A 15,506-nucleotide genomic window follows, 5' to 3' on the forward strand; every position below is an offset into this window, starting at 1 on the left:
ATTGTTCCAGAGTTTGGGTGCCAAATAGGAGAAGGATCTACCACCTGCGGTTGATTTCGATATTCTAGGTATTATCAGCTGGCCTGAATTCTGAGATCGCAATAAACGTGAAGGACTATAATGCATTACGAGCTCGCTCAGGTACTGGGGAGCTAAACCATTTAGTGCTTTGTAAGTAATTAGCAAGATTTTAAAATCTATACGATTTTTAACAGGAAGCCAATGCAGTGACGACAGAGTCGACGACACGTTTCCGGTTCAACGCTGCTCAACGCTGCTGCCTGCCAGCTGTCTGATCTACGCTCGGAGCTTCGTGGAGTTTATCCTAAATCCTTCTCTTTATTCCTTCTCTAAATCCTTCTCTTTATTCCTATTCACATAATATAACTTTCTTATTTTTCACTAGATTACTTAACCTATTGCATAGTATTACTAAACGGAACGATTTATTACTAGCAATCCACCAGCGTAATCACCTAGTGTTAGCCATAGCCTGCTAGCTACCGTCTACTTTCTTTTTTCCTCTAAACCAACCTTCCTTGTCGATTGAATGGCGGATTTATCCGATGTATGTTATTCTGATCTGTCCTCGCCAGATCGGGAAGCTGTGGAGACGTTGCTGCCCGGCATTCATCGATCCACCGCGAGGTACAGCGTCCCGCACATCACCCTCGCCCCAGGCACCGGCAAGCGACCGAGACATCCAGCCAGCGAGTCCCGTGTGCGTTGCAGTTTTTCGGACGGCGTTCATCAAACACACGGTCAGTCATGTCCGACGATTATCATGTGTAGTAAATGCAACATGTACAGCTTAGCTCTTTCTGTCAGCAGTGAGACTTACACATGTGATAAATGCAGGGATATTGTCAGGCTGACAGAGAGAATCTCAGAATTAGAGACACGCATCCAAACTTTAATTGAGGATAGTGAGAATGAAAGGGCCTTAGATACTGCTTTGGATGCGACTAGCCTAGTAAACACTACAAATTCGGTTCCGGTTGTAGAAGCCACGCAGCAGGCTAACTGGGTGACTGTGAGGCGGCATAATGGCAAGAACAAACACCACTCTTCCGTTCCGATTAGAACATCAAACAGGTTCTCCCCACTCAGTGACGCACCCACTGAGAATCCTGTTGAAAGTGCCCTAGTAATTGGCGATTCTATTACACGGAACGTGAAAATAGAGACACCAGCCACCATAGTCACATGTTTGCCGGGGGCCAGAGCACCTGACATCAAAGCAAATTTAAAAGTGCTGGCTAATGCTAAACGTAAATATTCTAAAATCATTATCCACGTCGGCACAAATGATGTTCGACTTCGCCAGTCGGAGACCACTAAAATTAACATTAAAGAGGTGTGTGAACTCGCAAATTCAATGTCAGCAAAAGTAATTTGTTCTGGCCCTCTTCCTGTTCGTCGGAGTGATGAGATAGTTAGCAGGTTATCATCACTCAATGGCTGGCTGTCTAAGTGGTGTGCGCAGAATAATATAGGTTTCATAGACAATTGGAAAAGCTTTTGGGGCAGACCTGATCTGTTGAAAAGAGATGGTATTCATCCCTCCCGGGATGGTGCTGCTCTTCTCTCTAGAAATTTGGCAAATAGTCTTAGAGCTGAAACATGACAAACCAGGGCCCAGATCAGGACGTCAGACAAACAGGCTAAACCGACCGTCTGCTAGCCGCCTCACGTCACAGAACTCAGATAATTCACAGCACATAGAAACTCTTTCACCTAGATATTATCACATAGAGACTGTGTCTGTACCTCGAACTAGCAAATACAAAAAACTTCCGAAACCTTTTAAGGGTAAAAATTTAATTGATGTTCAAAAAATGAAAATCACAGATAAATCAGATAAACAAATGATAAAGCTTGGGTTACTGAATATTAGATCTATTTCTTCAAAAGCACTTATTGTAAATGAAATTATCACAGACAATAAACTAGACTTGCTGTGTTTGACAGAAACCTGGCTAAAACCAGACGATTACATTACTTTAAATGAATCTAGTCCTCAAGGTTATGATTATCGACACAATCCTCGACAGAAAGGCAAAGGGGGAGGTGTTGCTGTAATTTATAGTAATATATTCAGAATCATTCAAAAGAATTTCAAATATAATTCCTTTGAAGTGATGGTGCTTTATGTAACATTATGTAAGTTGACATTTGTGCTGGCTACTGTATACAGGCCACCAGGGCACCATACTGACTTTATCAAAGAATTTGCTGAGTTTCTATCAGAGTTAGTACTGGCTGCGGATAAAGTCCTTGTTGTTGGTGATTTTAATATCCATGTAGATAATAATAAAGACGCATTTGGATTGGCATTTGCAGATATTTTAAACTCTATTGGAGTTAGACAACACGTGTCAGGACCCACTCATTGTCGTAATCATACCCTAGATCTAATACTGTCGCATGGAATAGATATTGATGCTGTTGAAATTCTACAGCAGAGCGATGATATATCAGATCATTATCTAGTCTCGTGTATAATACAATTAGCCAAGGCTACAAAACCACCACCCAGCCATAAATATTGTAGAACAATCACGTCTACCACTAAAGATTGCTTTATAAATAATCTCCCCGAGCAGTTTCATCGCCTTAGTATACCTGACAACTTAGAAGAACTCGATGCTGCAACAGAAACTATTGGCTCTCTCTTTTCCAGCACATTAGATGCAGTCGCTCCTTTACGTCTAAAGAAGATTAAGGAAACTAATCCAACGCCGTGGTATGATGAGCACACTCGGGCTGTTAGAAAAGCTGAACGTAGTTGGAAGTTTTTCGCCTTTCGTGGAAAGAAAAAATGATTAAGTACAGAACAGCCATAAGAAATGCTAGATCTACTTATTTTTCAAACCTCTTAATAGAAAACAAACATAATCCTAGGTATTTATTTGACACAGTGGCTAAATTAACTAGAAACAGAGATTCAACTGCTGACGTTTCCATAGAGCACAGCAGTAATGACTTTATGAACTTCTTTACTTGCAAGATTGATAATATTAGAGAGAAAATTATAAACATGCAACCGTCTACAGTTTCGCTTCAGACAGTGCACTGTAGTGTCCCTGAGGTAAAACTAGAATCATTCGCCGCTATAGGAGAGGAAGAATTATCTAAACTTATCAAATCATCAAAATCAACGACATGTATGTTAGACCCAATGCCGACTAAACTACTGAAAGAAATGCTTCCAGAGGTCGTAGGTCCACTTCTTGATATAATTAATTCATCTTTAACACTAGGACACGTGCCAAAAACCTTTAAGCAGGCTATTATCAAACCTCTTATTAAAAAACCTCAACTAGATCCGAGAGATTTAGTACATTACAGGCCAATCTCGAATCTACCTTTTCTGTCAAAGATACTAGAAAAGGCAGTTTCAACACAACTGTGCTCCTTTTTAGAAAGAAATGGAATCTGTGAGGATTTCCAGTCAGGATTTAGACCATACCATAGTACTGAGACTGCTCTCGTTAGAGTTACAAACGATCTACTCCTATCATCCGATCGTGGCTGTATTTCTCTATTAGTGTTATTAGATCTCAGTGCTGCTTTTGACACTATCGATCATAACATTCTTTTAAAAAGACTTGAAAACTATATTGGCATTAGTGGAATTGCTTTGGCATGGTTCAAATCATACTTATCTGACCGTTATCAGTCTGTGGTAGTTAATGAAGAGATGTCGTATCGATCACAGGTTAAATATGGGGTACCACAAGGCTCAGTATTAGGACCGTTGCTTTTCACTCTGTACATGTTGCCCTTAGGAGAGATAATTAGGAAGCATGGTGTTAGTTTTCACTGCTACGCTGACGATACTCAGCTCTATATTTCCTCGCGCCCTGACGAAACCTACAAATTCACAAAACTAACAGAATGCGTAGCTGACATTAAAAACTGGATGACAAGAAATTTCTTATTATTAAATTCAGAAAAAACTGATATCCTAATCTTTGGACCAAAAACTTCCTCACGAAAAAACCTTGAATACTCTCTAACACTTGACGGGTGCTCCATTAAACCTTCGTCCTCAGTTAGGAACCTGGGTGTGCTCTTTGATACCAATCTTTCATTTGAAAGTCATGTTTCTAGTATCTGTAAAACCGCCTTCTTCCATCTAAAAAATATATCTAAATTACGACATATGCTCTCAATGACAAATGCGGAACAGTTGGTTCATGCATTCATGACCTCAAGACTAGATTACTGTAACGCTCTACTGGGTGGTTGTTCTGCTCGGCTTTTAAACAAACTACAGTTGGTCCAAAATGCGGCAGCTAGAGTTCTTACTAGAACCAGAAAGTATGACCATATTAGCCCAGTTCTGTCAACATTACATTGGCTCCCTATTAAACATCGTATAGATTTTAAAATCTTGCTACTTACTTATAAAGCTCTAAATGGTTTAGCTCCCCAGTACCTAAGTGAGCTCTTAATGCATTATAGTCCTTCACGTTTATTGCGATCTCAGAATTTAGGCCAGTTGATAATACCCAGAATATCAAAATCAACTGAAGGCGGCAGATCCTTTTCCTATTTAGCACCTAAACTCTGGAACAATCTTCCTAGCATTGTTCGGGAAGCAGACACACTCTGTCAGTTTAAATCTAGACTAAAAACACATCTCTTTGCTCTTGCATACACATAACACATTATCAATGCATTAACATTTTTCAAATCCGTTAAAGGATTGTTACGCTGCAATAATTAGGTCGGCCGGAACCGAGAACATTTCCTATAACACTAGATATACCTATACATCAGAATAAGAATGGCATCTACGCTAATATCTGTCTCTCTGCTTATCCTGAGGTTTGCCGGGTGCTGGATCCAGGCCGTATCCAGATCAGATGGAGAACCTGTGTCTGGACCTGACTACAACGTAGCCCAGGAGACAATAGGCCTAAAGATCCAATTCTGGCTGCATCTATAATTCAGATTTTTAATCCCCGTATCCGCTTACATATATTTATATATAATCGATTTTTAATCTCTATAATAAAAATGTATAATTCAGATTTTGATCTCCATATCCATTTACATATATTATATATATCTTCCAAGGGGTTTTTTCCCTCCTAGGACTTTTTTCCCAGTGCTAGCACGCTGGGTTTTTCTCATAGGGTATTTTTTCCACCCCTGGGAGTCAGCCGACATTGGCTTAATGTAGCACCATCTTGTATATGTTACATATTACCACGCTTGTTTGTACAGTTTATTTTTAACCACTTCCCTTTTTTCTGTGCTTCTAATATGTAAAGCTGCTTTGAAACAACTACCAATTGTAAAAGCGCTATATAAATAAATTTGACTTGACTTGACGACAGAACTGGGCTAATATGGTCATACTTCCTAGTTCTAGTAAGAACTCTAGCTGCTGCATTTTGTACGAGCTGTAGTTTATTTTTCAAGCGGGAGGAACAACCACCCAGTAGAGTGTTACAGTAATCTAGCCTTGAGGTCATGAACGCATGAACTAACTGTTCTGCATTCTACATTGAGAGCATATGTCGTAGTTTAGATATATTTTTAAGATGGAAGAATGCAGTTTTACAGATGCTACTAACATGGCCTTCAAATGAAAGATTGGTATCAAAGAGCACACCCAGGTTCCTAGCTGAAGACTTAACAGAGCATCCATCAAGTGTTACACAGTATTCTAGATTATTACGTGAAGAAGTTTTCGGTCCAAAAATTAGAATCTCTGTTTTTCCTGAATTTAGTAGTAGGAAATTACTGGTCATCCAGTTTTTTATATCTGCTATACATTCTGTTAATTTAGCGAATTGGTAAGTTTCGTCAGGGCGTGAAGAAATATAGAGCTGAGTATCGTCAGCGTAACAATGAAAACTAATGCCATGCTTCCTAATGATATCTCCCAAGGGTAGCATGTACAGAGTGAAAAGCAACGGTCCTAGTACTGAGCCTTGCGGTACTCCATATTGAACTTGTGATCGATATGACATCTCATCGTTTACTACTACAAACTGATAACGGTCAGATAAGTATGATTTGAACCATGCCAATGCAATTCCACTAATGCCAACATAGTTTTCGAGTCTGTTTAGTAGAATATTGTGATCAATAGTGTCAAATGCAGCACTAAGATCCAGAACCGGGTTGAATACACAGCCTGAGATGTTTTAATGCTTCCTCATATTCTCCATTGTTGCAGCTCCTCTCTTCCCAGTCTGTCAGTAACGCTCTGTTTAGTTCCTGTCTCTATGAAGCCCCTCCTTCTGAAAAGCACAATGTGCTCTGATTGGTCAGCTGGAGCAGTGTGTTGTGATTGGTGTTTGGGAAATATCCCACCCCTTACCATAACCACCAATTTCAACACACTACTAACTAACTTAACCAGGCCCCGCCCCTTTATTCTGCATATGAATTATTTAAATGAGGAATATTGTGAAGACAAACATTTTCATATCCTGTAACTGAAAGGTAGCAGAACCTTTGCATATGGCAAATAAATGGTACATTTACAAATTGCAGTTTGTACATAATTTATAAAGAAGGTCTGCAAATGATGTGTAACACATTTACAAGTGATGAATAGTTTACACTTTAGGTTAGAGATGCAGAAAGCTTTGTAAATGATTCATGCGTTTACACATCATCTATAACAGGTGTTGAACACTTTGTAGTGTGTACTGCAGTGTGAGTGCTGACTGGTGAGGGTACAGACAGCTGTCTTCTCTGACACACATGGAGTGTTTAACTCTGTGCACCTGATGTGAGCTTCAGTGGAAGGTAAATCCGGATCAGAGGTTCACTTCATCACTAGATCCACAAACTCCACACAGAACACAAGTCTGTGCTGATGAGTGAAAGGATTTAACATAATCCACTGGAATCACCTGACTGTAAGGCATTTATAAATGTTTATCCACTTCAAAACAAATAAATTACTCTTCTTAAAAATAGTGCTTTAGCATACCTGAATGTTTGTGCTTTTGAACACAGACCAGCTTACAACTTCATCAAAAAATCATATACTGATCATTTACTAATGGTTTGTTCATCATTTGTCTATGATTAACCATTGTTTATTGAGATGATACAAAACAATTTTGAAATAAATAATTCAATGATTTATAAGTGATCAATAATGCATCATCATATAATAACTTATCGACCATCTACTAATGAACTGTTTGATTTATTTAATGATTTAAAAATTTTAAGATAACTTACAATACATTTGTAAGTCATTAACATGTCACTTATTAATCATTTATGATGTTTTTTAAATTAACTAATCATTTATAAATGACTTATAACTGAACATTATTATAAAGTGTTATCCACAAATCTTACCAATCAAGCATGTATATGGAGTTTGCCCACTAAAGTTGTGATGTTTCATCAAACAAATGTGACAACTGAAGGATAATTTCAGTAGGAAACAGTAAATATTCATGTTATATTAGAGGTGGTTTGTGACATGCATAATGAATTAATGCTGATGGGAAATGAGGAAATGTGCGATCACTACTGAATCTCTTGATAACAAGCTTTTGAAAACAGAGTAAAAATCACCCACATCCACTCAATCAGGGAAGAGTTTTCTAACGGCAGAAACCAAACCATTATGATCCTCAGTAGAAGAGCTTCAAGTTCAATCCTTCATGACTGAAACTTTAAAGGATTAATAAAAACTGTATTGTTTATCATTTCAGCTATTATAATCTTTTAAATCATCATATGTGAAATATATGCATCATGTGACTTTTGTGTTCATGATCAACATGTTAATGAAAGTGTTCATTACTGTCATTATTTACCATTAAGATCAGATGTGTTTGATTATTCTGCTGTGGAAAACTCTAGTGTTCACCATATTTTAATATGGTAATATTCATATTTTAAGGGATTAATACATTATTAGCTAACTGATTTGTACATGTAAAATCTTTGTAAAATCTGAGTATTATATCACTGTACTCTCTTTGTTTCAGTGTTTTTCTAATGTGAAGTTTGGTTTTGTTTGCTGATGCGGTTGTGTGTGCATTAAGTGTAAATGATGTTTAATGCATCTTTGTTTGACGTTTCCGGAGTTATTCAGGCTATAAAAGAGCGCTGAGCAGCTCATAAACACCATCATCTTCTGATGAACAGCGTCTTCAGTCCACAGTCTGATTCCAGGTCAGATCAGGAGATCATCTCATCGGTGAGTTTATACCATCAACTATCTTTGTGTTTCAGCCTCTGGAATCACTGTGATCATTTGTGTTTAAACTAGTTTCCTTTAATGAACATTGTGTGTGATTTCAGTACAGCAGATCCAAATGGAAAAACTACACAGATTTCCATTTCTTAAAGAAAACAGGCTTGAAAAGCAGCAGAAGAATCAATATTTCAGGAAGATCATGTCATTTGTGTTTCCTCTCGTGATCATTCGTGGGTTTCTTATTTTACTGAAGATGTGAAAAACATTGAGTGAAGTTTAAAAATGAAATCAAGCAGCTGCAAAGCATTTCTCAGTTTACTTCAGTCGTCGTAGTTGAGCCGAACCAGTTCTGAAAGTTAGACTGGTTTTTCACTCAAACTATCATTGTTAGTTAATCGTGTCCTTTCAGGTAATCACAATTTCACACGTTGATCAGATTGTTTGTCTGTAATCTCAGTCATTTCCTACATCAGATCAACAAGCTTTAAAATGTGTGTTTTTCCAGTGCAGTGAATGAAGAGCTCTTCAAACACGTGAAACATCTGTCAGTCTGTGTGCTGCTCCACAAACCTTCTGCTTCCACTCGCTTTGACCTGCAGAACAAACACACAAACTACTGTCAGTAACGTAAGTTCTTCCAGATTTATTCCTCCATTAATAAACCATTCAACACTTACAGTTGAGCTGAACTGAATATTCACAACAACAGCATTCTTGTGTTATTGTTCAGATGGAGGATTTTCAGTCTTTAATCTTACATTTAATGTATTTTAAGCATTTTAACATCACACACATCTCCTCTGAAGAAAATGTAACTGAGGAAACTGTATTTCAACAATCACACAGAAAACACATTATGCTATATATTTGTTCGTATTTCTATCAAAGAAAAAAATATTTTTACAACAGGAAATTAATGCATGTTTTTTTTTAACTAATGACTGGTTTGTTATTTAGTGCTGCCTGTCAAGATTTCATGAAACAATGGAACAAAACACCAGCATCAACGGATCAACTGGAGTAAATAATGACAGTGAATGGAGGCGTGAGCTAAATGAATTTGACAGGAAACTTGATATTGCAGCACCATTATTCGTCCGGATCATTTCAGCTGTTGAGATTCCCGTCATGATCTTAACTCTGGTGGCGTTGTGTGCTCTTATCAAATCTCAGCGCTCTGCTTCAGTTTTTGTTATTCATTTGATTCTTTCAGATCTCATTCAGATCATTTGTATGATAATGGAGACAATCAAACGGACAAATGAAGTGTATACTGCATATCATTACAGTTTGATTGCGGGTGTGTATTTTATGGCATGTGTTGCTTTTGAACGATATCTTCTGGTTTCTCATCCTATCTGGTACAAATCTCATCATTCACTAAAAGTTTCCTGTGTTGTTTCTGTGATCATCTGGTTTGTTCCTCTGATCTTTGCAGACATAAACTCTGATTATCTGTATTCTAACTTTCTGCTCCTATCGATCGCCTGTTTTATCCCCTACCCGATAATCATTCTGTGTTTTGTTGGTACTCGTCGCGGTCTTTCACATGCAATATCTCTTACTTCTCTAAAGAGAGAATTAATTTTGGGAAGTTTGTTCCTGGTGCTGCTGACTTACACATTTCTCATTCTGCCCAATGTAATCCTGGATTTATTTTTTTATATTTTTCCCAAGTTGGATAAAAGTTTATTATTTGTAAAAGTTTATTATTTTTTTGAATTCCTCCTGTTTCTGAACCCACTCGCTGACTGTTTATTGTACTTGTTCATGAGGCCTGATGCTGGTGATTTAATGAAGTCTGTTCGCTGCTGTTGTAGAACTGACACACATCAGAATTCGACACACAGTCGGGACGAACACTCTCAAGACAGTAGAGCCACGTTTGCCTGCTGTGTTTCAGTGCAAAATCCTGCGTCTCGTTCACAGAGCGCCTGCAGTTCAGTTTAAACAGATGAAATAGAGCTGAACTGAAGAAATGAAGACAATGTCATTCTGTTCATCACAAACAGGTTTATCAGAGAAAACTCTTGATTCATAAAGAAAACACACACAGTAAAGAGAGTTTTATCAAAAGATGTATTGATGAACTGTTGAAGCTTCTGCTGACTTTCTGTAGCAGCAGTAATTTCTCATTCGATGGAGAGGAGTTATAATCCAGAGTAGTGGATCAATGGTTTGCCTTCATAAAGAGCGTCTCATTGCAGTCGTGGGGAAATGCTGTAGGATCAATGTTCCCGCAGTAAAACAGGTCCAACAGTCTGCTGGATCTTCCACACACGAGCAGGTTTCAGCGTGAACACTGCGTTCAGTATCAGTTCTGATCACTACATCAGTGCAGACGCACACATGCACACAAACAGCCTTTATTCTGACTTCATTTCCCCGCTAGACTCACAGATGAACAACATCAAGTAGTTTAATGTCATATTCCTGCTTGTCAGCTAGTGTTCGTAATGCATGTACATTTATCACACTCTTTTTAGCAGATAATTACTATTCACGCTATTAAAAGGATGAAAAATGACACTTTACCTTCATGTTGATCAAAAGAAGAAGAACTTTCTTTCTACTGTGGAACATAAAAGACAATATTTGGAGATTATTTTGTCCATATATTGTAAGTCAGTGGACAGTTTTGGGTGAACGATCCCTAAAAACACTTGATTTCAAGAGCATGAAGTAAATCAGAAGTGTACTAAGTTTATATAAATATTATCCAGGAGTTATTAGTAATATTGTTGTGTTTATAGAAGTGTTTCATATAGTTGACTGTATCATATGGAGTCAGAGACTGTCGTGTATTCTCTCTTTTCTATCATTAATATAATTAAAGAGCTCCAGTTCTCCTGTATCTGTTTCTGTCTGTGTTTATTTGACTAATAACAGCTGATCTGAACTAAAGTGGAGTAAGGCACTGCTGAGTTAGTTTTCACTAACAGTAGAAATGATGCACCTCCTCACAAACGGCTCAGGCTGCTGAATTATAGTCATCCAATACTGGTCAGTCAAACTGGATTAAACCGGATCGGTGTGTCAGTGGCCATTTCCTCACAGCCAGCACTGGTCACAGATATTGAGCTTCACGAGATCTACATGAGCTTCTCGAGATGTACACGACCTTCACAAGATCTACACGAGCTTCACGAGATCTACACGAGCTTCACGAGATCTACACGAGCTTCACGAGATCTACACGAGCTTCTCGAGATCCACACGAGCTTCTCGAGATCTACACGAGCTTCTCGAGATCCACACGAGCTTCTCGAGATCCACACGAGCTTCTCGAGATCCACACGAGCTTCTCGAGATCCACACGAGCTTCTCGAGGTCTACACGAGCTTCTCGAGATCCACACGAGCTTCTCGAGATCTACACGAGCTTCACGAGATCTACACGAGCTTCTCAGGATCCACACGAGATTCTCGAGGTCTACACGAGCTTCTCGAGATGTACACGAGTTTCTTGAGGTCTACACAAGCTTCACGAGCTTCACGAGATCTACACGAGCTTCTCGAGATCCACACGAGCTTCTTGAGATCCACACGAGCTTGTCGAGGTCTACACGAGCTTCTCGAGATCCACACGAGCTTCACGAGATCCACACGAGCTTCTCGAGATCCACACGAGCTTGTCGAGGTCTACACGAGCTTCTCGAGATCCACACGAGCTTCACGAGATCCACACGAGCTTCTCGAGATCCACACGAGCTTCTCGAGGTCTACACGAGCTTCTCGAGATCCACACGAGCTTCTCGAGATCTACACGAGCTTCACGAGATCTACACGAGCTTCTCGAGATCCACATGAGCTTGTCGAGGTCTACACGAGCTTCTCGAGATCTACACGAGCTTCACGAGATCCACACGAGCTTCACGAGATCCACACGAGCTTCTCGAGATCTACACGAGCTTCACGAGATCTACACAAGCTTCTCGAGATCTACACGAGCTTCTCGAGATCTACACGAGCTTCTCGAGATCCACACGAGCTTCTCGAGATCTACACGAGCTTCACGAGATCTACACGAGCTTCTCGAGATCCACATGAGCTTGTCGAGGTCTACACGAGCTTCTCGAGATCTACACGAGCTTCACGAGATCCACACGAGCTTCACGAGATCCACACGAGCTTCTCGAGATCTACACGAGCTTCACGAGATCTACACGAGCTTCACAAGATCTACACGAGCTTCACGAGATCTACACGAGCTTCTCGAGATCCACACGAGCTTCACGAGATCCACACGAGCTTCACGAGATCCACACGAGCTTCTCGAGATCTACACGAGCTTCACGAGATCTACACGAGCTTCTCGAGATCCACATGAGCTTGTCGAGGTCTACACAAGCTTCTCGAGATCTACACGAGCTTCACGAGATCCACACGAGCTTCACGAGATCCACACGAGCTTCACGAGATCCACACGAGCTTCACGAGATCCACACGAGCTTCACGAGATCTACACGAGCTTCACGAGATCTACACGAGCTTCACAAGATCTACACGAGCTTCACGAGATCTACACGAGCTTCACAAGATCTACACGAGCTTCACGAGATCCACACGAGCTTCTCTAGATCCACACAAGCTTCTTGAGATCCACACAGTTAGGACTGGACAGGACTGAGATTCACTCTTATCTCAGATGAAAGTGTGTGAAACAGAGTCAGCTGATCAATCCTGTCCATCACATGAAGGATTTCCAGCTGCTTCACGGAAACCAAACACTCGGAGCGAGTCTGAGGTCAGTCGCGGTGGATCAGCGGCTCCTCCGGCGGGTCCGTCTGGTCCCGGTCCGACCCGAACGCCTCCTGCAGGCCTGGAGCCGGAGAGAACAAGATTCAGACGCCAGTGTTGACCTTTAACCCCAGAATCAACAGAGAAACTGACACAGACTTCCTCACGGACATCTGGAGATTCTGACGGGAACCATGAGCTCCACATTTCAGGAGAGATATAAAAATAAATGAATGAATCTCATTTTTACCAATATATGTCCATGACTTTGGAGGCAAATATTCCTGATGTACTGTTTCTGATCCATGTTCAGATTCACCACAGCTTATCTTAAAGAGGACCTGTGATGCTGATTCACTCTTGATGTTGTTTTTGGGCTCTACTAGACTGAATGTTGATTATTCTCCTCATATTCTCCATTGTTCAGCTCCTCTCTTCCCAGTCCGTCAGTAACGCTCTGTTTAGTTCCTGTCTCTATGAAGCTGATATAGAGAAGAACTGGAACTTTTTCTGTCATGCTCAAACAGTAACATCACACACTAAAGAAAGATGAAGATGGGAAAAAGCAGACTAAACACAGCATACATTAATCTGCTAGCTGTAGTGCTGTCAGCTCACCTGTAGGTGGCGTATGCTGCACAGAAGCAGGACATGTTATTCATTGAGATAAATGACACACATTTGACTCAGTGCAGGAAGGAGACATTCACATGCTCAGAAGCTGTAAATCATTGACCAGCTATCAGAGATCACCACACACAAAGCCATGTTATGTAATGCCACATTCCTGCGCCTTCAGAAGACCAATGAACGGCTGTCTTCAAGTGTCTGGCCCGAGCTCATGTGACTAACAGCGTTCGGTTACACCTACAACAATGAACAAAATGTGAACGCTAAAGTTATTGAGCCAGAGGACGATTGTATTACTCACATGATGCTCGTTAAAAGCTCAGGAGACGCAATGCTTGAAGAAATACAAACAGAAACGAGACAAAAGTTGACATCCAGATGCAGAAATCATTCCTCAGTGTTTCTGTCTTGTTTTCCAGCACAAACATCTAAACATTCTCATATCAAGATTCATTTACTGGAGAAGAGAAATGACTGAAGATATTAAGGAAAAAAGAGTTAATGCTTAAAATAAGAACAAATATCTGCCAATGGGGTCAGAATTCAAAGGGAAAACAAGTTTATTTTTGGCAGATATTATTATTGGCAGATATTTCTTCTTGTTTTAGGCTTTAACACTTAATTTTGATAAATTTTCCAAAACACAAAACCCAATATCTCAAAAAATTCCTTATTTAGGAAATGTTTAGATATTTGTACTGTAAACAAAAATCATTTTTGTAGTGTATAGAGCTATAAATGAGTCTCATTTGATGGGAAATGTTTGAGTTTTGAATCTGAGCACAGATTGAGATCTTCTTTTCCTGCGTGTGAGATTATATTTTCATAAGAAACATCCGAGACGTCCACATGACCTCAGCAATGAGAAACAACTGAAATGTTAAAGAGATATCATTTGTGATTTTCTTCTTTGTACACTCTAAAAAATGTTGGGTTAAAAAACAACCCAAGTTGGGTTGAAAATGGACAAACCCAGCGGATGGGTTAAATGTGTTGGGTAAACTACCTGCTGGGTAGTTTTATTTAACTCAACTATTGTTTAAACATTACTGTATTGTTGCTTAAAATGAACCCAAAGTATGTTGGAAATTAACATTTATTAATAAGTTTAATGAATAATAATTAAACAATAAACATGTATTAAATTGCTTATTAATAAATGTTCACCTTTTGATTTTTATTGTTGCCTCTAGTAATTTTGTGTCTGATTTTTAATTTACAATCTATTTTGGGTTCATTTTAAGCCAGAAATAAAGTAATTTTTAAACCTTAGTTTGGTTTAACCGTTTAACCCAATCACTGGGTTTGTCTATTTTCAACCCAGCATTTTTTAGTGTAGGGAAGAAATTTTAAAGTGTTATTTATTTATGTTTTTAAAGTTATTTTTTAAAATATGTTGCATTTTTATTCTTAATATATATTTTTACATTTTAATAGGTGTTATACTTTTATTTTTATATATATTTTTTATTAGTTTGCTAGTTTCCTTTTAGTTAAAATTTGTACAGTTTTAAAGTATTACTTAAAACAATCCAAAACTTTTTGTTATATTGTAGTTTTTGTTTCCTGTTAGTTTGATGTTAGTTTGATTGTGTTGCTGAAATGAATTCTGTTTTTGTTGAATGACAATGAGAGCTTGTGTTTCTAAGCACATCATATTGATGGTTCAGTGAGCTTGTGTTTGTCTTGAATATCTCATTCGGCCGATCAGAGTGTGTGTGTGTGTGTGTGTGTGTGTGTGTGTGTGTGTGTGTGTGTGTGTGTGTGTGTGTGTGTGTGTGTGTGTGTGTGTGTGTGGAGGAATCTGCTGGTATTGTTGGAGTCCCTTCCCCCATCCTCATGTGTGTGTGTGTGTGTGTGTGTGTGTGTGTGTGTGTGTGTGTGTGTGTGTGTGTGTGTGTGTGTGAGGGAGGGCGAGAGGCTCATGGGAACAGCAGAGA

General features: G+C 39.2%; 1 protein-coding gene across 1 annotated transcript; it reads left to right on the forward strand.

The window, feature by feature from the left end:
- The first annotated feature begins 363 nt into the window (after window positions 1-363).
- On the forward strand, window positions 364-1,629 carry LOC137002342 (uncharacterized). The gene is made up of 2 exons (XM_067361913.1): window positions 364-648; window positions 681-1,629. The coding sequence occupies exons 1-2, from the start codon at window positions 567-569 to the stop codon at window positions 1,625-1,627; spliced, it is 1,029 nt and encodes a 342-aa protein (XP_067218014.1). The 5' UTR covers window positions 364-566; the 3' UTR covers window positions 1,628-1,629.
- Window positions 1,630-15,506: the final 13,877 nt, after the last annotated feature.

This window comes from Chanodichthys erythropterus, chromosome 16, assembly GCF_024489055.1.
Source record: "Chanodichthys erythropterus isolate Z2021 chromosome 16, ASM2448905v1, whole genome shotgun sequence".
In the NCBI taxonomy this organism is placed as follows: Eukaryota; Metazoa; Chordata; class Actinopteri; order Cypriniformes; family Xenocyprididae; genus Chanodichthys; species Chanodichthys erythropterus.

Excerpts from the sequence above, each read along its gene's own strand:
- LOC137002342 (XM_067361913.1), top strand. The coding sequence starts at position 567 with ATGTATGTTATTCTGATCTGTCCTCGCCAGATCGGGAAGCTGTGGAGA. Across the intron at positions 649-680 it reads ATTCATCGATCCACCGCGAG|GCACCGGCAAGCGACCGAGA; the intron begins GTACAGCGTCCC and ends CCCTCGCCCCAG.